Raw genomic sequence first — 27,241 nt, 5'->3', positions numbered from 1 at the left:
GTGAACTGAAAGGTGGGGGGGGGACTTTCGGGAACATCCCCAAAGGAAAAGGAATGTGGAAGGTGATGCCAAGTGGTCAATAGTGATGGGGGAAATGAAATGGGTGACTGGGGGAGGGGAGGGGAAAGGACAGAGGAGCGAATGAAATACTGTATCACCACCATCCTGTCTAATTTGAAAGTGAAATGAGAGTCATGGCGGGTGAGATCGGACGCTGCATGGGAGTATGATCATTGGGTGGGCGGAGATGCAGGTCAGCTCAGATGGACAACTGAAAGTGAACCCCAGCAGGCAGCATTGAAAATGCTCAGGACTTTGAGATGAGTGTGGGAAGGATCCGCGTGTGTGGGAGAGTGCTTGCACGAGACTCCGAAAGGCCCTGCCATATACACACACCTCCCTCCAGAAACGCTTGTTGGCCAACTGCTCCCCCTGCGGCGACAGAGGACAATGTTGAGGGGCTCACAGGCAAAGGGGACTCAGAGAGAGAGGACAGCCCAGGGGTGTCCAGCTGCTGTTCCTCCTCCCTTCGGGTGACCAGGGACCCTGGCCTGACTCCTTGAGGGGAAGGAGCACTTGGAGAGACATCAAATTGCCCCATTTCCCTCTCACGTTGCCACTGCAGGAACTCACTCCTGGCTCCCATGATGGAGTGCAGGTCTGCTCACATCTCCGCTGGACCAGGGCCTCCATGGTATCCGCCATCCTCCCCATGGAGATCTTCATACGCGCACATGTGGGCACCACTTCATCAGAGAGCAGGCGGACGCACTCGTTTGACTTACGTGCCACTCTGTTGATGGATTCCAACAGCTTTTTGCATGATGTTCCCCCGCCTCCTGCTGACTCTCCAGGATGAGTTGAAAGGCCGAATCCAGGCTCAGACCTCACAGATGCCTCTTCCCCAGCAGTCCTCTGAGTGCCACAGAGCTCGGCTGAACCTGCCTCCTCCTGCTGCGGGCACGTGTGTGTGCGGTGACCATCAGATTGTGAACCTGAGCCTGCTCTAGATCTAGGTCCCACTGAGGCGTGTGTCTCTGCACCGTTGGAGGGTGTGGGTAAGCACTGTGACGGGTCTTCTGGGCTGCTTAATTCCAGCTCTTCAATGGAGAAGGTGCCCTCTTGGCTGGAGATGACAATCTGGATGGAGCTGAGGGACTGGCTGGCTGAGGGTGTTGGTCGCTTGGCAGAGCTCCCTGTGAACCACAGTAGAGATAATTAGTGCATGACAGCAGAGTCAAAAGCAGGAGAGAGAGCACTCATATTTGCGTTGAGAGAGAGATGATGTAGTGCAGGATCCTCACGTGGGTGTTCACCGTTGACCTCTCCGTCACCGCAGGCAGGGTCCACATCCTTACCAGTCAGCGTGATGGCATGCTCCTCAAAGTGAATGAGGGGCCTAATGTGGGCCACTCCAGCCCTGCTCTGGGACCTCTCTCTGCTGGTGTAAGCAGGCTTCTCCTGCATGAAAACAGATGGAGAGAGTGTGAGCAGGATGCATGGCACTGCGTGGAATGTTTGTGTGGTGAGTGGAGCCATGGATGGGATGAGGACACGAGCTCCAGAGGATATGAACCTGATGGGGATGTGAGGGTGTGTCTGAGAGATAGTGGTGTTGTCCCTTGAGGTGTGAGACCACAGTGGATGTGTGATGGGTTTGTGAGTGTGAGTTGAGAGTGATGGGAAGAGTGACTTACCCTGGCGGAACAGAGGAGATCATTCATCCGCAGCGGCACTGGGTGGCTGTCCTCTTTTGCAGGCCATTGGAGCTGACCCCTGCTGCCATCACCTCCCAAGCCCGATTGCTGATGTTGCTGTCCATCCTGCAGCCATAGAAGGGGTAGAGGACTTCATGGCGGGCCTCCACAGCGTTCAAAAGGCGCTCGAGGGATGTGTCATTGAACCTGGGGGCTGCATTATTCTTGTTTTTCGGTGCCATGTGTTCTGTGCAGCAGTCCTGGGCTGGGTGCATTGAGAGATGTGCGCACGATGCACTTTAAATATGGTGCCCAGTGTGATGAAGTGGCGAGATGATGGTGTGGCAGGTGGATGACAGCTTGCCTGCCATTGAAACAGTGTGTTTCCCAGGAATGCATAATTAATGTGGTGAGATTGGCATGATACGACATGAGAAGCCGCCATTGTGGCCGCAGGTAAAATGTCATTTTGCCCGCCCGCTACCTCACTTAGTGCAAATCTGGATGATTCCCCCCTATACCCTCTAGTTGGGAGAATTAAGAATGAAGGAACATAACCTTAAAATTGAGAGCTAGGCCATTCAGGAGAGAAAAGCAGGAAGCGTTCTTTCACATAAAGGTATTTGAAACCCTATCCTGCAAAAGGCTGTGGTTGCTGCGAGAACTGGAGCTTTCAAGACTGAGACAGATAGATTTTTGTCAGGTCAGGATATCAAGGGATACCAAGCAAAGGTGAGAAAATGGAGTTGAGGTCCAGATTGGCCAAGATCTATTGAAAGGCAGTGCAGGCCTGTATGTCCAATACTGTTCCTTCAAAAAAACTGAAGCACTATCGTATCTGAAGGATCATGTCATATGTTATATTTAACCAGACTGGTTATTGGTTCTGAAAAGATATATATGCTCAGAATCTACCTTAATGGGAAGCTGTACCACTGGTGGCCATACCTTCAGCTGCTTGGACCCCACACTCTGGAATTCTCTGCCTAAACCTCTCCGCCTCACTACCTTGCTCTCCTCCTTTAAAACCTACCTCTTTGACCAAACCTTTGGTCATCTGCCCTAATATCTCCTTATGTAACTCACTGCCCAATTTATTTTTGTAATGCCTCTGTGAAGTACTTTGGGATGTTTTATTACGTCTAAGGAGCTATATAAATACAAGTTGTTGTCATTGAAGGAGCAGGTATGGTCATCCAAACACGAGAGAGAGGACTAGGACTTTGTTGTTGGTTCAATACCCAGATCTGGTAGAAACCAAGGGCAGAATTTTTAGGTTAACGGACGGAGGCGATTGGCAGGTCTGGGATCAGCTGGGGAACGGATTGCCAACCGCAATTTCACACTGGCTGGCCAATTAATGGCCAACCAGCATGAAGCTCAGTACTGCCAGGGTGGGTGTGGGAGGAGGGCGGGCGCTGATGTCAGTGCGGGTGAGCGCTGACAGAAAGCTCCCTGAAGGCGAGAGCTGCCTCAGGGAGCTGAAGATTTGAAAAGCATTAAGTAAAGTTTTTAAAATTAGGAAAAATGTTCAAGCATCACAATCAGTCACCTGAATATATACATGATAAAAATGCTGTCCATAGATTTTTATTTTTCTTTCATTTAATAACGGAAACCTCATCCCGCCCTTGGATGAGGTTTCATGAAAAATGTGAAGTCTGCTTGGCCGATTCCCCCACCCGCCAACTGTAAGGTTGGACGGACCACGAAAAATCGGAGACAATTGCAACTTTAATAAAGTCGGAAGCGTGCCTGCCGACTGGAACATCGTGCAATTTCGTGTCCGATCGGGTCGGGTGCATGCCTGCCCAATCAGCGTAAAATTCTGCCCCAAGAATTTTTCCTGAACATAAATAATTGGTATTTAAAACAGGGACTGAAGAATGAAATACCCTCAAAAAAATGTTCATTACTTGCCATAGTTTCTCCCTGAGGTGCAAACTTCATTAACTACCACCTTCATGTGTATTCTTAAGTCACTTCATGTTGTCAATAGATAAACTCTGGTGCCACACTGTAAATCATGCAGAAATTCACCATCCATATTTCTCTGTTCCTGACAGGGTGACCGAGGGGTATCCGGTGGTGTTGGTCCTGCTGGTCCACCAGGTCCAGCTGTGAGTATTTTCTTCAACTTTTTAGACACTTTTGCTTTTGGACACACACCTTAGGACCTTGTGAATGTCTGTATATGTTTATATTATCTTAGTTTCTGCTCATTAAACTCTTAGCTGGGTTAATATCATTCTGTACATTGCAAATAACAAACAAGACAATGAGTTTGCTTTTCCACTACATTATTGTTAATGGAGCCCACAGAAAGTCGATTTCATACGAATATGCATGATTTCAATCCAATAAAATGTTCATTAAAAATAAAACGTTGTTTCAGATCAGACTATTAATTTTAAGTCCCATTATGGTCCTTTACTTGTAAGCATTGATACTGTATTAGGGGTATTTATTAATAAATAGGAAATATTGAAAATGTCAAGGCAGTGAAGGTCATTAAAATAAGAATTTTGATCATGGGGCATTATCATAGTTACAGATACTGCTTTCATCTGTAGGATAGGTGGACCAGAGTTAGACCGCTGGCTCACAGTTGATTTCTACCCAGGAACAACAGAGCTTTGCTGACTTATCTGAATGTTGGTTGAATCCAAATGTCTGACATTTACAGCAAAATTTAAACTTTTCCTCATGGGTCTTGGGTAGATTGCCTGGTCATCTGGTTTTAAATCTGGCTTTGCATCAGACAGCACTCAGTGTGAAACACGGGTGATGTGACACTATCTGCTGGATCTAGAGCTGTACCTCTTGCTCAAGAGTGCTTTGGGTGACTTTGGTTACATTGGTGCAGAGACAGAATTGCTTTTGTATTGATGCAAACTGCGTATTGTAACTGGATCCAAAAGTGTGGTTTTATACTGTGAAAGTAAAGGATGAACTACATTACAAGTAGCTCCTGCTAGCAAGGGATAAGTCCCATCAATACCTCCATTTAATCCTTGCTAGACAGTATTTACACAGTAACAGCAGAGCCGCAGCACAGGAGATTGAACTGAAAGAGCTCACTGTTATTGAGGAATTTAAACCACAGGGAAAAAAAAAATCACATAAAAGTGAGCTGAAGCAGTCAAGGTCAGAAAGACTGCTTCTAGTGCTGAAGAATGTTAAAGTACATGTCAAATAAATTCAAGGCTGACAATTTGAGAAAAATCTGAAAAAAAGTACCAGTTTACAATATGTTTCTGTTCTCTTGAAGTGATGGTGATTTGAAAAGGGAATAAATAATACCAAGTTTCGCAGTAATTATATCTCTAAATGCTGGACGATATTTCCAATTCCAATATTGTATTCCATGACTTCTTTTTTCTGCTCCTGAATATTGTAGGGTCCCGCTGGTGATCTTGGCTATCCTGGTCTTCCAGGTCCGGCTGGTTTGCCTGGTGCTAAGGGTGATCGGGTAAGAAACATCTCTTTGTATCAGGGCTCAGTAACAAATCTAAACCTCAAGTTACCCTCCAACATGCTGTCAGTCCTAAGTTAAAATTGTGATTCAAAGCTGTATATTTACAGGGATCGAAAGAGAGACAAAGAGGTGGGGGTATGGGACTGGTGCATGGTGTGAGAGCGATGGAGTGGGGGTGGGGGAAATGAGAGAAAGAAAGACTCTAACCATTAATCCTTAGAGTAGTTTTAATTTCTTCTTCAATGTGTAATGCTAAAATTTCACTGGAAAATGAGGATTTTTGTTGATGCTTCTATTTAAGAAATGCACAAACATTAACGCCCAGTGAAAGTGAATACAGGGAATTATATATATATAATATTGGGGCCAAAATTCTTACCTTTAGTCAGAAATGCAGAATTGCCTATTTTTTTTTTGTTTTTTAGCTTAATGAACCCAAACACCACGGTTGCACAAATATATATTTTTGGAACTTTGACTGGCTCCGGGTGAGAAACAAAATCAGCCAGTCAAAATACACAAGCAACAAAGATTCTCCTACACTTCTCAGTGAGCTACACAGCACTGCATCTGTTGGGAAGTTTGATAGTAGTTAGAACCATAGATGACTGCAATGCAGAAAGGAGGCCATTCAGCCCATTGCACCTATGTTAGCTCTTTGCCAGCACTATCCCAAAACTAATCCCACAGCCTTGCTTTCTCCGATAGCGTCCTGTGTTCTTCTTCAAATGTTTATTTTCTCTTTCTTTAAAAGATGCAGCCTCTGCTGCTTGCTGTGATTATGCATTCCATACTAACAATGCTATGTGCAAAGAAATTTCTCCAAACATTAACCCTTCACACTTTAACTGACTGTTTTAAAATTGGGCCTCCTCATCGCTAAATCAAGGAGTCCCCATCAAGGAAAATTGAGCTTTCCCTAGTTGCCCAATGAAAATGCTTCATAATTTAAAAAATCTCAAGTAAATCTCCTCTTAGTTTTCTCTGCTGTAAATAATTGAAAGTCTCTCCCCATGGTTATAGTCGCCGATCCCCAGGTTCATCACGATGAAATTATGCTATATGCTCTCTGTGGTTTTAGTATCCTCTTTATGATGAGTTGCCCTATACAGTACTTTATTTGTCCTATGGCCAACCATTTTCTAGAACAGATGTATTATAATCTCTTAGTTTACTCACTCCAAATGCCTTTGGTCTTTTCCAGTGGCTTCGCAGTTTCCGGAAATTATGTATTTTAACCTTAGCTTTCTGTTTTTCCTTAACCTTCATCACCATCATTCTATCGAGTATACTCTCCCATTTCATGGTTTCCTCCAAGCCACATTATCTCATGAGTTTCCAGATCAAATTGCCTCTTCTACATATATGCCCATTCCACGAACCAGTCTCTGGCACCCTGAAGTATTTAAGAGTCATCCTTAACTTTTGTCAACATCCCTATTGTTGTGCCGACAGCAAATTCAGATATTGTGCTCACGACACCCACATCCAAATACCCTGTACGCATTCAGAACATAAGTGGATCCAGCACTCACCACTGGAGTACATCAGTCCAAATAATGCCAATCTACTGTAAACTTTTGTTGACTGTCCACCAACCAACTTTCCCTCCATGCTCCACATTTTCTGTTGCACCATAACTCTAATTGCAAACCTTCTGTGGATCACCTAATCAATTACCTTCTGGTATCCATGCAGACACATCTACTACATTGCCTTTATCCATACAATCAATCTGCTTCTTCCAGCAGCTACAACATTTCATGGGTACAAGGCTTCAGTTATTTCCTTCATGAAGTTGTACACGGCAAAATGGCTGACTCCCACAATGTGTGTAAAACATCCGTGCAGTGTAATAGTTGAGAGCACTGGTGACTTTCACTGATATTCAATGCATAGTGTGGATCCTGAGCCATCATATTGATATCAATGCTGTGGCCAGGGTGGATAGTGCAATAGACCTGCTGCAAGATAGTAGCTTCCTATTCCCTGTGTGCCCCTGAGGAACCTTTGTCTCTTCCCACTTCTGGCGATGTTTGCCAAAAGAACTGTTCCCACTGGGGGAAGGATCAGTAACAGAGGACATAGATTTAAGGTAATTGGCAAAATGACCAAGGGCGAGATGAGGACATTTCTTTTTGTGCATCATGTTGTTGTGATCTGGAATGCACTTCCTGAAATCGTGGTGGAAGCAGATTCAATATTAACTTTAAAAAGTTAATTGGATAATTGAGGAAGAATTTGCTGGGCTATGGTGAGAGTGGGGGACTGGGACTAATTGGATAGCTCATACATAGAACCAAAGACATGATGGGCTGAATGGCCTTATTCTGTGCTGTATGATTCTTGGATACTCCTACAGCTCTATGAGAAACCTGGAGATGAGTATTGCATCCATGTTCTTAGCTGTAGGATTTGCCTGGAGAATCTGTACTATTCACTTGTGGTACTGCTAGAGTAATACTTCGCAATATTCCTTTCCCTTAAACTCATTGGACTGGAATTTCAAAACAAGGTCAAGAACCTGACACCCTGTTGAATTCCAGGTCCTGACCCCATGCCTGAACTGTGTCGCTCTTCACAGAATCACAGAATCACTCAGTGCAGAAGAGGCCCTTCAGCCCATCGAGTCTGCACCGACACATGAGAAACACTTGACCTACCTACCTAATCCCATTTACCAGCACTTGGCCCATAGCCTTGAATGTTATGACGTGCCAAGTACTCATCCAGGTACTTTTTAAAGGATGTGAGGCAACCCACCTCCACCACCCTCCCAGGCAGCACATTTCAGACCGTCACCACCCTCTGGGTAAAAACGTTTTTCCTCACATCCCCCCTAAACCTCCTGCTCCTCACCTTGAACTTATGTCCCCTTGTAACTGACCCTTCAACTAAGGGGAACAGCTGCTCCCTATCCACCCTGTCCATGCCCCTCATAATCTTCTACACCTCGATCAGGTCGCCCCTCAGTCTTCTCTGCTCCAACGAAAACAAACCAAGTCTATCCAACCTCTCTTCATAACTTAAATGTTTCATCCCAGGCAACATCCTGATGAATCTCCTCTGCACCCCCTCCAGTGCAATCACACCCTTCCTATTATGTGGCGACCAGAACTACACACAGTACTCCAGCTGTGGCCTCACCAAGGTTCTATACAACTGCAACATAACCTCCCTACTTTTGTAATCTATGCCTCGATTGATAAAGGCAAGTGTCCCATATGCCTCTTGCGACGCTACTTTTAAATGTACATGGGCAGATTGGGCAGAAGGTGAGCTTGATGCCCCAATTAGAGGAGTCAAGCACCACCAGGAGGCAGGAGCTGCCTGCCTAGTGCCAGCGGCAAAGGCAGACGGCAGCCAGGTTGGGGGCTGCTTCCTTGCTGAGGAGAGCAAGCAGCTCCTAGGAGGCCCATGGAGGATAAAGACGGCGCAAAGAGGCCATGGGTGTCAAGTCAAGGTACAACATTCGGCCCGGTGCTAGTTGACCCCAAACATTCAGGAAAAAACACAGATAGAAACAAACTTTCTCTCACCCAGTGGTGACCCCGACAGCTGTGCACTAACATGCTCCAGACTGTTTGTCCTTATCCAGAAAAATGATTGAAAATCCCATTCAATCTGGTCAGACCCTTTAACAAGCTCCTTAAGGAGTTTAATGGGCTGTTAATTGGTGGCGAGCGGGTTTCCTAGCCCCTCCCTGCACCACCACTACTACTCCCCCCGGCCCCACAACAACACCAGCCCTCGGAAAATCACAAACTGTCCCGGAGGTGGTGGGATCCAATGCCAACTTCCAGCGAATACAGTTTTCAAATTATATCTGCACTCCATCCTGCCCCACTGGCAATTGAAAATCCAGCCCATTAATTGAAGGTCAAACCTGGACTGCGTGTGCCATCTATGGCAGCATTGGGAAGACCAGGGCTAATTTCTGGATCTATGGCAGTGGATTTCATTGAGGAAATCCCCACAGCAGAAGAGCTGAGCATTTTGTTGGAAACCTAAGCAATTGTTTACCACCTGCTGGGCTACCACTGCCTCCAAGAACATAGCTCCACCTATAGGAGGGCTTCCAGCTCTACCACTGTGTCTGCTGTGTCACTGCGAACAATCAGTTCCCTTTTTTAATTGCCTACGCCATAACTTGCCCTTTAACTGTGAGCGGAACCCTTTAAGAATTGCTTTCTCGCTGTATTTTGTGCTCCCCAGTCAAACCTGCAACATACCAAGGTCCCCGGGTAGGCTTTTTTGTGTCGGCAGCCAATTCCAATTGAATGGTGGGGGCTGCCTCCTCGCAAAAGCGTGGCTTGGGTAGGCTCCAGCTCACTTCTGTCTTTGTCTGTGTTACTATCAGTGGATCTGAAGTTTTCTACCTGTATGTTTGTAGGTCTGACTACATATCGTCTGTCTGCCTGACTGTCTGATTGTCTATTCCTTTCATATCAAATTAAATGTAAAAAAAAAACAGGTGGGGCATTTAACTTACCAGCGTTGAAAACCTCCTTTCATTTACTTGTCTTTCTGTGTTTGTTTTCAGGGTTCTGTAGGCTTGCCTGGAACGAAAGGTGAAGAAGTAAGTTCTGAAATTACGAGTGGGTTAGCAGTCTCTTAAATATTTATGTAAAAAATATTTCACACAATTTTAATTTTTTAAGTTTTTAATCCTGTTTTTAATCTTTAACCCTCTTTAGGGTTCTGCTGGTGCAGAAGGCATTGATGGTCCTAAAGGTGAAATGGTAAGAGATCATGATAATTATGATTAAAGATACTACATCTGCAGCAGTCTATTCTTAGTTATGGGACTGCAAGGACTTTCTTTTATGACTGTAAACGATAATCAGGCAATGTCATTCCTGTTGTAAAATACATCAATTGTGTGTGTCTGTATTCTAAGAATTACGTAGTGTGTGTATGAAAGTAGGATTAAGATTGGCCTAGTGGTGCTGCTGTGGTGAGCTCTAGCTCAACAGCACCACTGATGGGAAAACAATGGGACTGCAGCTGTTTGCAGAGTTGACAGTCATGTTAGTCCTCGTAATTGCAACTCTATGGTGCCAAAGTAGTCAGTTTACTGTAAGGGCCGTCAAAAATTTTTACAGTGACTTCATAAAATTAGTATCTATAAAACAAAAAACAAACATTATTAAATCCAGTGACAAACATATTAAATTTAATATCCTTAAACTTTTTCTTTAAATGCACAGAATTGTATAGAAGGTACAACACAAACAGGCCATTCAGCCCAATAGTTTTGTGCTGGTGTTCATGCTCCCCGCAAGCCTCTTCCCATCCTACTCCCATCAGCATGTTCTTCTAATCCTTTGTTCTAATCCAGTCAGAAGTTCAGGAGAAACCTCTTTACCGAGAGAGTGGTTAGAACATGGCAGTTGCTACCACAGGGTGTGGTTGAGGTGAACAGTATTGATGCATTTAAAAAGACGTTAGGCAAAGACAGGAGGGGGAAAGGAATATGTTGATGGAGTTTGATGAAGAGGAGTGGGAGGATAAACACTGGCAGAGACTATTTGGGTGGCATGACCTGTTTCTGTGCTGTGTAGTCTCCATGTAAGATAACAAAGTGAACCTTAATGTGCCGTTTACATCCCCTCATACCTGTTTTCTAGGGCATGCTTTACAGATTAGTATGTTTTAAAAATGTACTTTCTATGCCAGTGAAGCATGTTTATTATAAAATAGATGCTACCATGTTTTATTATTTTACATTTTCCTGGATTTTTAAAAGGAACTTATTAATTTAATGATTGCTGTTATTTTCTGTGTTTAAAATTGTTGTCCCACTTTGTATAAAGGTTGTAAGTTTGATAGTTGATATGCTCAACATTGCTTGTGGTGAATGTGTGACTCACTTGTCCTTTCTTTGCCGGCACCCCCCGCACACCCCCCCCCACCACTCCCCACCTGCCCTGATGTTTTTTTTTGTTTAGGGTGATAGAGGAAAGGATGGTCCTAAGGGTGCTGTAAGTATTGTATAAATTTCTGGTTCATTCTTTTCTGCATTATCGCTTAGTGAGCTGGGTCTTATTTTACAACAAAAGCGTGGACTTTGAGGTGATTTTATTGATCTATAAAACACTGGAAGGATTGGATTCAGCCTTGGCATGTAGGCTAATTAAGTTACTTAGAGGAGGTTACTGATGATTGGGGGAGAGCGTGATGAGGGCTGTGATGTTAAGTTGCAGCATGAGCACATGGGACTGTCTTGATGGGCCAGCTGGACTTTTCCTGGCTGTTATTTTTGTATGTTCTCCTATCAGGTGTTTGCAGGACACAATGGCTTCTGTGACATTGAGTGTGTGTGTGGGATCGCGCTGTGTATTTGTGCTGTCTCCCTATTATGAGAGGCATGAGCCTGAAAATTTTAATGCTTTCACTGTCTGCTAATACTCACCAACTATTCCTCTCTGGTTTCTAAATCTACTTCTACATTTTAAGTAATTTACCTGACAGTTAGTCCATTCATGTAACTGTATAGTGCTGTCTTACATAATATAGATCTGTATCTTTTGAATATCTGCTGAGTAGATGAAACCTCATATACAGAACTTACACAGCTACATTTTACAGACTTGATATGAATCAAATATCTTTCCATAATGTACAAATTCAAAGGGAGGTCAGCAGTTCAGGGTTAAGTCACAGGACAATGTGAAGATAGATGTGAAGACAGGTGAACATTCTCAATTTTGTGGAATAACGATTCAAGATCAGGAAGTCTTCATTCAGACACTAGCTGGAGTTTTATACCTTCCTCAGGAGCAGGCTGGGAGATGGATCTAAAATTGGGTAGGATAATGGGTGGGGGTTGGTGGGGGCCCATTGGCTTCCTATTACCACTGGCATTTTAACAGTGGTGAAGGCGGTGGTGGCCAGCCTGCCCACCCTTAGGTCAATTGAGGCCCTTAAGTGACCGATTAAGGGCCACTTGAGAGCCTCTTCCTGCTGGTATTTTACCAGTGGCCACCCAGTAAAAATTGATGGCTTCCTTGTGGATTTGGGGTTTTCCTTCATGATCAGGCACCCTGTACCCCATGGAGGGCATCCCAGCGGCAAGGGGCTTCCTGTGCAAAGAACCCCATGATTGAATCTCCCCTGTCACTCACCGGGGCCTGCCTGATTGGCCCGGGCAATCCCTAACCCCATGTACCCATGCTGCAGGTCTTCTCGCCCATCGTCGCTGCTCCGGGAACTGTTGCAGTTCCAGCTGTGGCCACCGCTCCCGGTGGTGCTGTTGGGAATGAAGAGGTGACAGCCCTCTGATTGGTTAGCAGCTCTTGCAGGTGGGACATCCTTCCTCGGGGGTGGGGGAGGGGTGCAGAAGCCAAGACCTCAGGCAAGTAGTGGCCTGAGCCACGCAAAATAGCATTGTGGCTTCCAGGGTAGAGAGAGAGACGGGCATGATGCTGACTTTCCGACCAGTGGGTGGGGCCACTGTGAAATCCTGACAGCTGTCTCTCAGCATAGACAATTGGTGGGGTAAGTCCATGATCCGAGTGGCTGTAAACAGTTTGAACAATGATGGCCCAAATGGCATTTTCTCATAGATTTTGTTTCCTGTTCCTATTTACATTTGAAAAATCACTGACCGGTGGACAAGACATGTTTGCTATTTTAGGCATCACGATAAATCCAGAAAAACACACCTATATTACCCAAACATAAAAACAAAAAACTGCGGATGCTGGAATTCTGAAATATAAATAGAAAATGCTGGAAAAACTCAGCAGGTCAGGCAGAATCTGTGGAGAGAGAAGCAGAATTAACGTTTCAGGTGGATGACCTTTCATCAGAACTGGAAAAAGTTAATAACTACAAAGACATGGAAAGGCTTTGTGGGGAGGAAGGCAGACAAGGGAAAGGTCTGTGACGGTGGAGGTCAGGGGACATTAAATGACTAAAGGGATGATGATGGAAGGCAAAAGGAGATGGGAATGGGATAAGTAATGGTTATAGCAGAATCATCACCAAGTGCTACTGTCTGAAAAAATGGGATTACAAGATTAGAACTTCTGCAGCTAAAACAATTCTCATTATCGGCCATCGGAAACAGTTTCTCTTCATATACTCTATTTAAACGGTCTATCATTTTCTTGTTTTCAAGTCCCTCCTTGGCCTTGCCCTCTCTATCTCTGGAATCTCCTCCAGTCCCACAACCTTCTGAGATATCTGCACTCCTCTAATTCTGGCTTCTTAGGCAACCTCAATTTTAATCTTACCGCGTTGGTGGTGGTGCCTGGAGTCCAACCACTGGAATTCCTTCCCTACACCTCCCTACCTTACTTTCCTCCTTGAAAACACTTCTTTAAACCAACCTCTTTGACGATATTTTTGGTCACCTGTCTTAATTTCTTTTTGGGGGCTCAATGTCATATTTTGTTTGATAATGCTCCTGTGAAGCTCTGTCAGATGTTTTGTTACATTAAAGGTGCTATTTAGATTCAAGTTGTTGTTTAAACACATCTATCAAACCTCCTCTTACCCTTGTTGGCCTAAGGAGAGCAGCCTCAGTTTCTTCAGCCTATCCACATAACCCTAGAACCATTCTAACAAGTCTGTTCTGCACCCTCTACAAAGTCTTCACCTCCTTCCTAAAGCATGGGGCCCAGAATTAGGCACAATTCTCCAACTAGGATGAACTGGGATGAACTAGTATTCTATAAAGGTTCAGCATAACTTTCCAGGCTCAACACAAGCGATATACAGTTGCATTTTAGCAGCATGATATACCTTGTGTGCTGCAGGATATCATTCTCAAGGTATTATTATGCTGCTGTTCTTATAGAATAGAATAGCACCCCATCCACCACCTTAAACATTCACTCCCTCCATCACTGACGCACAGTAGCAGCAGTGTGTACCATCTACAATGTACACTGCAGAAACTCACCAAGGCTCCTTCCACAGCACCTTCCAAACCCATGACCTCTACTATTTAGAAGGACAGGGGCAGCGGATACATGGGAACACCACCACCTGGAAGTTCCCGTCCAAGTCACTCACCATCCTGACTTGGAAATATATTGCCGTTCCTTCACTGTTGCTGGGTCAAAATCCTGGAACTCCCTTCCTAACAGCGCTGTGGGTGTACCTACACCACATGGGCCGCAGCGGTTCAAAAAGGCAGCTCACCACCACCCTCTCAAGGGCAATTAGGGATGGGTAATAAATGCTGGCCCAGCCAGCGATGCCCACATCCCGTAAAAGAATAGAAGAAAACACTGCAGCTCAGTATGAGCACCATGGGATATTAGCTCGTATGTAGTGTAACTGGCACAAAACAAACTTTAGAAGCTCTCATTGCAAGTTCACTCACAGAAGTGAGTGAATCGACATTTGGATGCTAGTATGCCTAGGAGGAACAAGATCAAAACTCTAACCCCTGCAAAGAATTTCAGTGCAGTACAGCATTGAATACTGCTGGAGTGCTGTTGGAATGTGTAATCACACATGCAGAGCCTGGCTGGGCAGACCAGAAAGTGATGTCGAGTTGCCAGTATAATTTAGCACTGCCAACTTTGCCTTGTCTAACTGGTACCTGTGCTATAACAATACCATTTTTTACATGGAGGAAGGATCAGAAACACCATGCAGTGGAAGCAAATGGGATATTCCTTGGTACACTGGGAGTTTTTTGCAAGGATTGACATTTTGACCTTTCTGCTCCTCATTTTCAAATACACTACCAACCTGTATGGTGTTTCTCCATTCCTACTCTCACTGCTTTGCAATTATTACTCATAGCACCATCAGCCCTCTAGCTCTGCCACCCATACCCATGACCAAGACAGCATAGGATCTTATTTTTAAGCATCAAACGTGGATAGGTAAAGATCAAACACACCACATCATGGTTCAATCTGCAGCCTGCTGGGATTAAGTCAGCAGTGGCTCTTTGAGGAGTTCAAATGGAGCAAGTATCTTCTTTGAATTTCTGTGACATTGCAGATCCAAATCTTAAAGAGGGGAAGAGAAGAGGCAAATTGCAATGCTGTGATTAGACAATGCTGAACTCTGGTTTTAAAAACAGAAAGTTTGCAGACAGAAGGGAAATATTACTGAGGGTGATGAGTAGATCCACGTGCTGGAGGTCCGAGGAAGGGTCCTGCTCCTCCTCCTCCAGATACCTCGCCCTAAGAGGGCGTTGGTGACCATGGACTTCCATTGGATTGGTCTGTGACTATGCTTGGCAAAGCACTACAGTGGTTTGTGTTGCCTTCTGCAGTGTGGCTGACCAGGAAACTCTCCCACTCTTAACACCTGCCATCAAATATATTGTAAGGATTTACAGGCTGAAAATCAACCTGTTTGGCCACGCTATGAATGCCCCTCTGACGAAGGATAGGTGACAGGAAAACAATCCTTGAGTTCTGTGAGGATACAGATGAAGTTCGAGGCTGCAGAGAAGAGAATGGAATTTACACTTTTAAAGCTCCACTGATTCTGATATTTTATGTTTTGATTTTGTAGCTTGGTAAACCTGGTGAGGTTGGTCTTCGTGGTAAAGATGGGCTCCGTGGTCTGCCGGGTGTACAGGGTCTCCACGGTGCCATCGGAGCACAAGGTTTACAAGGAGATCGTGGACTTACTGGCCTACCTGGGAGACAGGGTCCACCTGTAATTATGAGTACAATTTTAGCTTTGTTCATGCTGCAAGGCATTCATGACATTTGCTTTACAAGTCTTGAGTTTTGCTTTGCCATTTTTTAATCCTTCTTTTCAAATGACCATTCCTAGGGTAAAGAGCCTGCGGACCAACACATTAGACAAGTATGCATGAGAGTAATGCAAGGTGAGTACCTTCCTCTTGGAGTAAAACATGTTTAAATAGTCTACCATTTTGCAACAAAATGCAGAGCTTTTATGGCACAAAGTAACAAAATTCCCATTGAAACCACTCTAGCTCCTCATTAAAACCCTTTGATATACCATAACCCACCTGAAATATACACAGGGTATACCATAACCCACCTGAAATATACATAGGGTGATATACCATAACCCACCTGAAATATACACAGGGTGATATACCATAAACCACCTGAAATATACACAGACTGATATACCATAACCCACTTGGAATATAGACAAGTTGATATACCATAACACACCTGAAATATACACGGGTTGATATACCATAACCCACCTGAAATGTACACAGGGTGATATGCCATAAACCACCTGAAAGATACGCAGACTGATATACCATAACCTACTTGGAATATGCACAGGTCGATAAAGCATAACCCACCTGAAATATACGCAGGTTGATATACCATAACACACCTGAAATATACACAGACTGATATACTCTAACCCACCTGAAATATACACAAGTTGATATATCACCTGTAGTATAAATACCACTTCTATATGAAAAAGGCCAATGTACCAGGATCCATATTTAATGTAAAATTTATGAGAGGATTATAGACAGGGTATCTCATCTGACACTGTAGCTAAGAGAACTTGTCCTGTAAGAACAGTACTGTATTAACATGTGGAGATTTTTCTTCATATTAATGGAGCTTATAGGATGACAAATAGTCTTTTGAAATGAGATTTTTTCCACTGTGAGATCACGTGCCGAATTCTCCTCATGGAGGCTGGAAACAGGAGTGGCTGTTTCCGGGTCCCAAACCTGCCTCCGGTACGGGGGGGGGGGGAGGGAAGTGTGCACCCCCACCCAGGCAAGCACGGAGGGAGGGCCTGTAGGTTGGCCCCCAGCTTGCCACTGGGTGCTCACCTCCAAGCGGTTGATCTGCCTCCTGTCGTGTCAGGAAACTGGAGACAAGTTGGAAAATCTCAACTCAGAGAAAATAACTCCCAATAAATAGGCCACTGAGGAAGTTATTGTGAACAGAGTAAATGTTCAGAAGCACTGTGGGAGTACTCAGCTAGTGGTTTCCTGTTTCTTGTTTAGAAAATGGATGGACAGCAATTGGAAAGTTGGGAGTGTTGTGGGGGTCAACACTTTGACACCCAAGGCTCACTTGATGCCAATTTGCAGACTGACCTGTAAATAGATCAGCAGCCTTCCTGCTTCAAGCTGATTAAATAATCAAGTTGGAGAACTGAGAGGTTCTACCTGTTGGGAAGGATTAAACAGGCTGGAAAGGACTGAGGGGGTGACCTGGTGGAGGTCTGCAAGGTTATGAAAGTGATTGATTAGGCATGGATGTTTTCACCTGCAGGTGAGACCAGAACTAGGGTCTGCAAATATAAGTGAGTCACTAATAAATCCAATAGGGAATTCAGGCAAAAGTTTTTTACCCACCTTTACAAATGTGCAACACAGGGAGTAGTTGGGGGGAATGATATTGATGCATTTAAGGGGAAGCTAAATAAGTATATGAAGGAGAAAGGAACAGAAGGGCATACAGATAGGGTAACAAGAAGAAGGGTGGGAGGAGGCTCATTTGGAGCATGGGAGTAGGGCCGAATGGTCTGTTTCTGTGCTGAAAATACTGTGTAATACTTTGCAGTCCAGAGCTGGTTGTAGGGTTTCAATTCCCATTTTCCAGTACCATGGATTGAGTGTACATCCTCCACATTCCACCCAGTTGTACCAGGCATTGCAGGGGGAAGAAGAGTGCTAACTCCAGGGCCCGGAGAAACATTAATCCACTGATGGTCCATTCTATAAATTCCTGCCCCCCCGTGCCCACTCCCAGGACCACCTCACACTCCCAGGCCCAATCTTGTGGCCGGTTTAGTGCATGTCCCTCTGCAGCTTGCCAGCAGCATGTTAATGAGGGTTTGCACAATGATGCTGTTCCATATAGAAGAGATAGATTGTCCTCCATCGGTAACAGAACCTTACCTGTGCTGTGTAAATGGAGATGCTGATCCAGTTAAAATAAATGTTCACACTTACTCATGATTTAGTAGGTTACACTGTCACCTCTGAGTCAGAAGTTTGTGGGTTCAAACCTTGCAGCCCAGAGACTTGAACACACAGGACCCCTCCTGGATTTTCTGGGACCATCCCATATTTGAGGTCCGTGACCTGTGACCTGGGTTGTTCGCTGCCGGTACGCTGTTTGGCCTGTATTTTTGGCCTATGCTTTTCGCGCATACGTAGTACTCACTTGCGCTCTTCTCCCGGTGGCCTGCTATCCCATGTTCACCAAAAGACCCCATCCTCTCCCCCACCCTCCTCTCACAGGTTCTCCAGTCACCAGCACCACCACTCCTCCCCCTCCAATCATACTGTACCCCACCTCCAACACCCCCCACACCCCCGCATCCCCATGTCAAAGTGGACCTTAATTTTTTTCCCCCAAGAGTTGGTCACCCTGCCCCCAGCATGAACCTAAAATAGTTTGTGATAACATCGTGTCAGCAATACAACATCATCTTGCCAGTCTCCAACATCACAGAATTTGTAAATTGTAATTTGGCAGCCCATCTGCCACTTTGAAATTAGGAATGAGCAAGCTACTGAGCATGTTTAACTCCTCAATCGTCTGCAACTTTTCATTACCTGCTGCATTTTTCAGGCATCAGATATGAAAGAGTTTGGTAGTGTTTTACGGCAGCTTTGACGAGGTGGCACAAGGACAAAGGCCTGACACCGGGACCATGGCTGCATGTAGCAGCAGAGTCTGCTGGGGAAGGCAGCAGCATCTGGATGGTTTTTAATCTAAGCCCAAAACTTCCAATCTCTGAATGGTCGTATCCCAGAGGTACCCTCCCAAGATGCGGTGCAGGACCACTCCGACCTCCCAACGCATTAACTACATGGAAATTGCCCAGGAAGTTTGGACTTTCATTGGGCAATTCTCCTGCGTCTGGAACTCCCCGAAACTCTGAGTTAGAGTAGGAGACTTTGGATGGTTCCGACTCTCTTAGCAGAATAGTTACCCAGGAAAAATTAGAAGGATTAAAATCACTTCTAACTCCTGGATAACTAGTGACCCCCCCCACCCACCGACTCACCACTGGGCCCCCCATCGGCTACCTACCCTGAACCCCCCAACTATCCCCACCCAACCTCCAAAACCACCCCCACCCCACTATCCCCTGACTGGACGACCCTGACTATCCCCCTGATCCCCCGCACACCTGCCCGCCATCCCTGCCCCCCACCCCCACCACCTCCCAACTACCCTCCCAACCCAACAACATCCCCAGACCCCTGACTACACCTCCGACCATCGACCTCCCCTCAATCCACCGCACTCCCTCACCCACTTACCTGCCACTCTACCCTCTCACCCACCTACCACCTCACCCTCTCACCTACCACCTCACCCTCTCACCTACCTGTCAACTTAACCCTTCACCCACCTGCCACCCTACCCCCTCACCCATCCACCTACCATCCTAACCCCTCACCCACCTACCTGCCACCCTATCCCCTCACCCACTGTCACCCTACTCCCTCACTCACCTGGCCCCCCACTCCCTCACCCATCCACCTGCCCCTATTGCCTCATCCACCCACCTGCCTTCCTACCCCCTCACCACCCACTTGCCACCCTAACCCTTTGCCCATCCAATTGTCCCCCTACCCCCTCACTCACCCACCCACCTGCCTCTCTACCCCCTCACTCACTTACTTTCTCTCCGTAGCTTCTCCAAGTGACTTTGGGACATTTAAACTCTCCACTTACTAGAAGATGGCAGCTACTGCTGGAAAAAGTGGGTGTGGCTTGGATTCCCTCAATGACCCTGTCCCAAAAAAGGCCTGGTTTGGAAGTCTGGGCCGGATATGCAGAGCTCTATCTCAGGGTAAAAAAATAGGAGCAGAGTGGCATTCCGATGGTGATGCCATTTCTCAGAAGATTCAGTGCCTCATATATGTAACTTTTTAGAGCCTGCCATAAGAAATTAAGAAAGACAAAGAGAGCACGGGCCTTTACAATTCGAGCTGTGACTGACTTCCTGTTCATGGCAGTAACCCTTTGCTGCATGATGTCCCAGCCTATAGTCCCTCTTTGCACCTCTAATTGCCCTCCTTCCCATATCTGATTGCCCTCCTTCCCACCGGATAACCACTAATTGGCCATCCGATGCTTGATTGATCGAGCTGAGTGGGTGGGAGTGGGAGTGAGCAGACCACTTAGCTTCTGTTCCATCTCTGGTGAGAGAGGCTCTGCTGCAAAATGTAAAACCCAGCCAGTAATCTATGTGCCGACACTGCACTATAGGAGATATCATATTCTGGTGCAACAGGCCCAAGGGACTGAATGGCCTATTCCTGTTCCTATTTTACTGAAAGAGTGGAGTGGGGTAATTGATAGGAACACCTAAGCATTTGTACAATTGCTGACAGCAATTTTCAGGCTGAGTTCTATCTGGTACACTAGTGATTCTTTGGCTTTTGAGGCTCATTCATTCCAAGGAGACCAGGGCAAAAAGTCAACATGGTTGTCTTCAAGAGATGTTCGTTGTAGAGAATAACCCACAAATGAAGCACTATGGAGAAAAGTGATGGTAACACCTGGTCAGATCAGTACAGGAGAATCATCTGCCATGGTGATACAAGGAGAAGACAGCCTTGCTGCCTGGCATCACCAGTCAGTGGCCCATTGAGTGAATGCACCATATGTGGAAAGTTAACTTCTCATCACTGGCTAGGGGGCTGAGGAAAAGATATTTAATTCATTGCCTTCCACAGGACATTATTTAGTTGTCTCAGGTAAATGTATTTATCCTTCAGCCAGCATCACGAAAACAGATAATCTTTTTATTTGTTCACGGGATGCAAGCATCACTAGCGAGGCTGGCATTTATTGCCCATCCCTAATTACCCTTGGTGGTGATGAGCTGCAGTCCCTCTGGTATAGGTACACCCACAGTGCTGTTAGGAAGGGGGTTCCAGGATTTTGATCCAGCGACGGTGAAGAAACGGCGATATATTTCCAAGTCAAGATGGTGTGTGAATAGTCATTATCACATTCCTGTTTGTGTGCAGGTTGGCTGCTACACTTCCTAAATTACAACACTTCAAGAAAATGTACTGTATAGGCTGTAAAGCACTTTGAGATCTCCTGAGATCATGAAAGGTGCTATATAAGTGCAACTTCTTTCTCCCCTTGACTTGATGAGTGATCAAATATCAAGAGCTGTTCCTCTGGCAAAGACATATGTCACATTCAATGCAAAGAGGGTTTTGGGTTGTTAGACCCAGGAACAAAATTCCAGAGGTGTTGAAAATTTCATGGAATCTGTGTACGGGAACTGATACCATTTGCAAGTGCATAACAATCATCCAATCCTGTTAGTTCAAAGTTGCTTTAAAATTTGATTTATTCAGCGATGCTCGATGAACGAGCCCAGGTGGTGTTTTTGTATTATTTCAATCTGAATTATCAGAAAAATACCAAAGAAACAACTTGAAATCCAAGCAAAGTACTGTGGATGCTGGAAATCTGAAACAAAAACAGAAAATGCTGGAAATACTCAGCAGGCCTGGCAGCGTCTGTGGAGAGAGAAACTGAGTTAACGTTTCAGGATGATGACCTTTTGGCCAAAACTGGAAAAATGCAATAGTTGTAAATAGATCTTAAGCAAATAGAGAGGCAGGGAAAAGCAAGGTGGGGGGGTGGTGGAGTAGCGGAAGGTGGTTGCGGGGATGGGGGCAGGTTCGGGAGCAAAGGTCAGGAAGGGTGATTTGTGGTAGGGTGGGAGGCAGGAAAGATGAAATGTCAGAAGGGATGATGGTGCAAGACAAAAGCAGGTGGGAATGGGACATGTAAGGAAACAAAAGATGGTTCTAGAGGAGGTGTCAGTGGCAAAGAGCAGAATCCTCACCAAGAGCTGCTGTCCCAAAAAAAAGCACTGGTTATGATGTGAAATTGTTGAGCTCAGTGTTGAGTCCAGGAAAGCGCTTAATCGATCGATGAGTTGCTGTTCCTCAAGCTTCGAATGAGCTTCATTAACTTGAAATTAAGGGGAGTAGACTAGCTGAGAATTTTCATCATTCACTTTCCCAAAGGCTGGTATTGGCAGGTCAGCAAAATGCAATGAATTGAAAAACAAGTGTTCATTTGCCAAAGTTTAACCAGTATTACAGTGTACACTTAATCTCAACCTGAACTCCAACCCCAACTCTAACCCCAACTCTCACCCTAACCTTAACTCTAACCCTATCTCTAACCCTAACTTCAACCCTAACCCTAACTCTAACCCTAACCCTAACCCAACTTTTGTACTCTGCGGAACTTTCAGCCGAACTTTCATCTGCAGAAAGAGTTTGAGGAAATAATTGTGGGAAAATGTATGTTGCCGTTGCACAAGAGCCTTGTGAAGAGTGACTGTGATCAACGTTGGCTCAATTATTTCTGTTATCTGTAAGTCTGACTTGTAATTTTATTTCTATCATTCTGCTGCTGCTCAGTTGTACCAGGATGTACCAGTTACATTTGAACCACCAATGGCCAAGCAAGCCACTCAGTTTAAGGGCAATTAGGGATGGTCAACAAGGGCTGGCCTTGCCAGTTATGCTCATGTCCCATGAAAAAATGAAACAAACCATGAAAAATCAGAGGATGGCAACTGGGCGACAAGAGCTAGTCACTGACCACCTGTCTCATGACTCTGGTGAGCAAGTCGCAGACAAATGGGCAGCATCTATATGACGAGAGCCATGATCCCACATGGATTGTGATTGAACAGACCACTGGGGTGCTTAAACAACACTTCCACTGCTTGCAGTGCTCTAGGGGCGGGGGGAGCCCTGCTGTAATCTCGAGAGCCCATGTTATGAATTGTCATGGTGTCCTGCATCTTGCACAACTTTGACATCATGAAAGGACAGCCCTTTCCACCAGGTATATGCAGCTGAGGAGGAGAAGGAGAAAGAGAGGAGGCAACATAGACAGGCTCCTTTCTGGCTGGGCTGTCTATGATTGACTGTCCATGATTGACCTAATTACCAGCTCCCCATTCACCAGCCCTGTCTTCCCTTTGTCACTGATAATCACAGTGTCCTCTTGGCCACAATGCTGAACTAAAAACATCAGGAAGCAAACATTTCAAACCAACTTTAGCAACCCATCCAATATCCCAGACAAAAGTCAGCTATTCACCCTTGTGTCTGTCTTGTGGGTGTCCTGTCCTATTTTGCCTGTCCTACACTGTGCTACCCCAGTGGTTGCTGACTGGCAGTCTGGGGGAGACTGCAGATGGCCTTGCAAGAAACCCTCAAGCAACCCTGGGTCTTAAAGGCCCAGCTTTAGACTGCATCATCTCCACATGGGCGGCAGCAGTCTGCACTGCCCGAGACAACAGCGAGGGCACTGGCAGAGTTGCAGTGGTGGGAACACAAATACTCTCATCCTGAGAGAGGACAGCAGGTTTGTGTTCCATAGTGTCATGAGGCAGTGCTTCAGCAAACTAGTAATGTGTTGGGGGACAAATTGCTGGACTCTCATCAGATTCTGCAAGTCCCTTTGAACCCTGGTGTCTGAGGTCATGATGGCAGCAAGCGGAGCTTGCATGATCTCAGTCTGAGCTGCTGCTGCAGTGCTCACTGTAAGAAGTACTTTCTAAATAGTGAAAAACTAGAAACAATGGAAGTCCAAAGAGAATTGGGGGTCCCTAGATCATTGAAGTGTCATGAACAGGCATAGAAAATAATCAATAAGGCTAATGGAATGCTGACCTTTCTATCTAGAGGACTAGAATTACAAGGGGGTACATGTCATGCTTCAGTTATACAGAGCTCTGGTTAAACCACACCTGGAGTCACTGTGAGCAGCTCTGAGCATCACACCTTAGGAAGGATTTATTGATCTTGGAGAGAATGCAGTGTGGGTTTACCAGAATGATACCTGAACTCCAAGGGTTCAATTATGAGGAGAAATGACAAAATGGGTTGTATTCACTGGAATTTAGAATTTTGAGTGATTTGATTGAAGTTTCAAGATATTAAGGAAACAGATAAGGTCAATAGAAAGAAACTATTTCCACTAGTTGGGGAGTCTAAGACGAGGGGACATAGCCTAAAAACTAGAGCCAGACCTTTCCGGAGTGAAGTTTGGAAGCACTTCCACAAACAGCGAGTAGTAGAAGTTTGGAACTCTCTTCCACAAATTGATGTCAGATCAATTGTTAATTTTAAACCTGAGATTGGTAGATTTTTGTTAGTTAAAGGTATTAAGGGATATGGAGAAAAGGTGGGGTTGTGAAGTTGGGTCACAGATCGGCCATGATCTAATTGAATGGCAGAACAGGTCTGAGGGGCTGAATGGCCCACTGCTGCTCCTGTGTTCTGATGAGAAGTGTAGGATTGTGGTGAGGGGAGTTGGAGGTGGAATGGGGATGTGGAGGTTGGAGTTGAGGGGGTGAAGGTGGAGGGAGACGGAGGTTGGTGGATGGGGGATGTGGAAGGTGGAGTTTGGGGGTAGGGGAGATTGGAGGTAGGGGTGGTGAAGGTTGGTGGAGAAAGCAAAGGTATGTCCTTAAATAATCTGTATCTTGTAAAAATTTGAAGAGAGTCTGGGGTGAGGGGGAAATTGGGTGTGAGACAGTGGATTAGGAATGAGCATTATGTCATCGCCAATAGTTTCAGCTTTGTTGCTGGTCAGTCTCACTCCAATAATGGCGAGTGCTGTCTCCTTCATGGGGATAAGGTCATGTATATCCCCCATTAGTTGGCTGCTGTCTCTGGTTATGCACCACCTTGTCCTGCAAGAGAGTGTATCAGTGAGTGTGGTGCAATGCGTTTGGATGATGTGGCTGTCATGGTTAAACAGTGTGTGCAAACTGTGAGGTTTGCAGCAATGCTAAGTTAGTGAGGATGAGATAGAATGAACATGAGGTATGAGTCATGATTGATAGAGGTGGTTGGTAGGTGAGTGTTGGGGGTGTGGTGAATGGAGCAGTGAATGAATGAATTGTTCTTTCTCATTTGCAAAGGGACACATGTATATGTACAAAGACATATGATCAGATTCACCAATATCTGCTTTACATCACAGTGGGAGAATTCAATGTTGAAAATTTTGGACTGATTAATTTTTAGATGTAAAGGAAAGCTGAAGGTATTTAAGCAAATACTGGCAGAAGTTAAGAAAAGTCTTGGTAGTTTATGAAATCCTTCATTTCTACTGGCTGCATGAAGGGTAGTAAAATTACCCTGTTCAAAATAATCAACCAATTTACCCTTGAAACTTCTTCAATCCCTCCCCAATTTTCTTTGCCCCTCTTCTGAAAGAACTGAGCCTTGCTGGGGGACAGTTCAACAAACACCTCCGACCCTCTATTACTTCACATACATGACCATTATTGTGTACGCCTAGTCATAAATATCAGGCATCTATTGGACCTCAGAAGGCATCATATTGTAAAAACCCATCTGCTTCTCTAATATCTTTAGGGAAGGAAATCTGCCATCCTTACCTGGTCTGGCCTACATGTGACTCCAGACCCTCAGTAATGTGGTTGACTCTGAAAATCCCTCTGAAGTGGCCTAGCGAGCCACTCAGTTTTATCAGGGTTGCTACAGAAAAAAGCACTCTGGGTATATTTACATCACACAGACAGCAGCAGTTGGTGGTTCACCACTACCTTCTCGTGGGCAACTAGGAATGGGCAATAAATGCTGGCCTAGCCAGAAACGCTGATATCCCAAGAATTAAATTTAAAAAAAAGGTCTCCCTTGACATTCATAATGGTGCTTTGGATAAAATTTGATCTGATTTCCCTCCTCCCCTCCATCCCTGAGACCAGTTGTCACAACCTAGCTCCAGTGACATCAGCTAACTAGTCAGCTCAGTTTTCTCCAAACTTTGCCCAGAGGTTTCAATTATAATTCATTGTAAAATGAGATTTTGGTATGTAGCTCTATATTAAAGAATTATATAGCAATAATCAACAAACAAGACACATTGGACAGAATCTTCGGGTTGGCGAGTGCGGGTGGGCCCAGCACTCCAACATGTAAAATGGTATGTGGTGACACCGATCGTGCGTCCTGACATCACCACGCGTCATTGCGATCTTTTGTTCGGTGGGCACGCACCGGAGTCGGCTGCTTGCCCGCCGAATCGTCAAAGGCCTGTTAAGGCCATTAATAAAACAATTAAGAACATAAGAACCAGGAGGAGGAGTAGGCAATTCAGCCCTGCCATTCATTACGATCATGGCTGATCTCATTTCGGCCTCAACACCAATTTCCTGCCCTCTTCCCATAACCGTTCAGCCCATTACTAATTAAAAATCAGTTTATCCCCTCCTTAAATTTATTCAGCATAGCGGCATCCACTGCACTCTGAGGTAGTGAATTCCACAGATTCACGACCCTTTGAGAAAAGTAATTCCTCCTCATCTCTGATTTAAATCTACCACCCCTTAGCCTAAAACTATGGCTTCTTGTTCTAGAATGCCCCAGACGGGGAAACATCCACTCCACGTCTACTTTGTCTATCCCCTTTAACATCTTATATACCTCAATAAGATCTCCTCTCATCCTTCTAAACTCTAGCGAGTATAGGCTTAAACTGCTCAATCGCTCCTCATAAGACAAGCCCCGCATCTCTGGAATCAATCTAGTGAACCTCCTCTGAACCGCCTCCAGTGCAACTACATCCTTCCTCAAGTAAGGGGACCAAAACTGTGCACAGTACTCCAGGTGTGGTCTCACCAATGCCTTGTACAGTTGCAACAACACTTCCCTATTTTTATACTCTATTCCTTTAGCAATAACTGCCAAAATTCCATTTGCCTTCCTTATTACCTGCTGTACCTGCAAACTAGCTTTCAGCGATTCATGCACGAGGACACCCAGATCCCTCTGCACTGAAGCATTCTGAAGTTTCTCTCCATTTAAATAATAAGTCGCCTTTTTATTCTTCTAACCAAAATGGATAACCTCACACTTATCCATGTTAAACTCCATCTGCCAAATTTTGGCCCATTCACCTAACCTGTCCAAATCCATTTGTAAATTTCTTATTTCTTCATTGCAACTTACTTTCCCACCTATTTTGGTGTCATCTGCAAATTTAGCTATAGTACCTTCTATCCCTGAATCCAAGTCATTAATATAGATTGTAAATAGTTGGGGCCCAAGGACAGAACCCTGTGGCACTCC

The 27,241-nt window shown here is 45.1% G+C and overlaps 1 protein-coding gene across 1 annotated transcript in view; it reads left to right on the top strand.

Annotated features, from left to right (window-relative positions):
• col9a1b (collagen, type IX, alpha 1b) overlaps positions 1–27,241 on the top strand; it is a 133,078-nt gene that overhangs the window by 88,495 nt on the left and 17,342 nt on the right. Inside the window, exons 22-28 of the mRNA XM_078542837.1 lie at positions 3,764–3,817; positions 5,098–5,169; positions 9,719–9,754; positions 9,873–9,917; positions 11,127–11,159; positions 15,667–15,813; positions 15,934–15,988. Of these exons, the coding sequence (XP_078398963.1) occupies positions 3,764–3,817; positions 5,098–5,169; positions 9,719–9,754; positions 9,873–9,917; positions 11,127–11,159; positions 15,667–15,813; positions 15,934–15,988 (442 nt within the window). The remainder of the gene's footprint in view (positions 1–3,763; positions 3,818–5,097; positions 5,170–9,718; positions 9,755–9,872; positions 9,918–11,126; positions 11,160–15,666; positions 15,814–15,933; positions 15,989–27,241) is intronic.

The sequence above is a fragment of the Cetorhinus maximus genome, chromosome 5 (assembly GCF_964194155.1).
Source record: "Cetorhinus maximus chromosome 5, sCetMax3.hap1.1, whole genome shotgun sequence".
NCBI classification, from domain to species: domain Eukaryota; kingdom Metazoa; phylum Chordata; class Chondrichthyes; order Lamniformes; family Cetorhinidae; genus Cetorhinus; species Cetorhinus maximus.
This window is presented reverse-complemented; position numbering and strand designations above follow the sequence as displayed.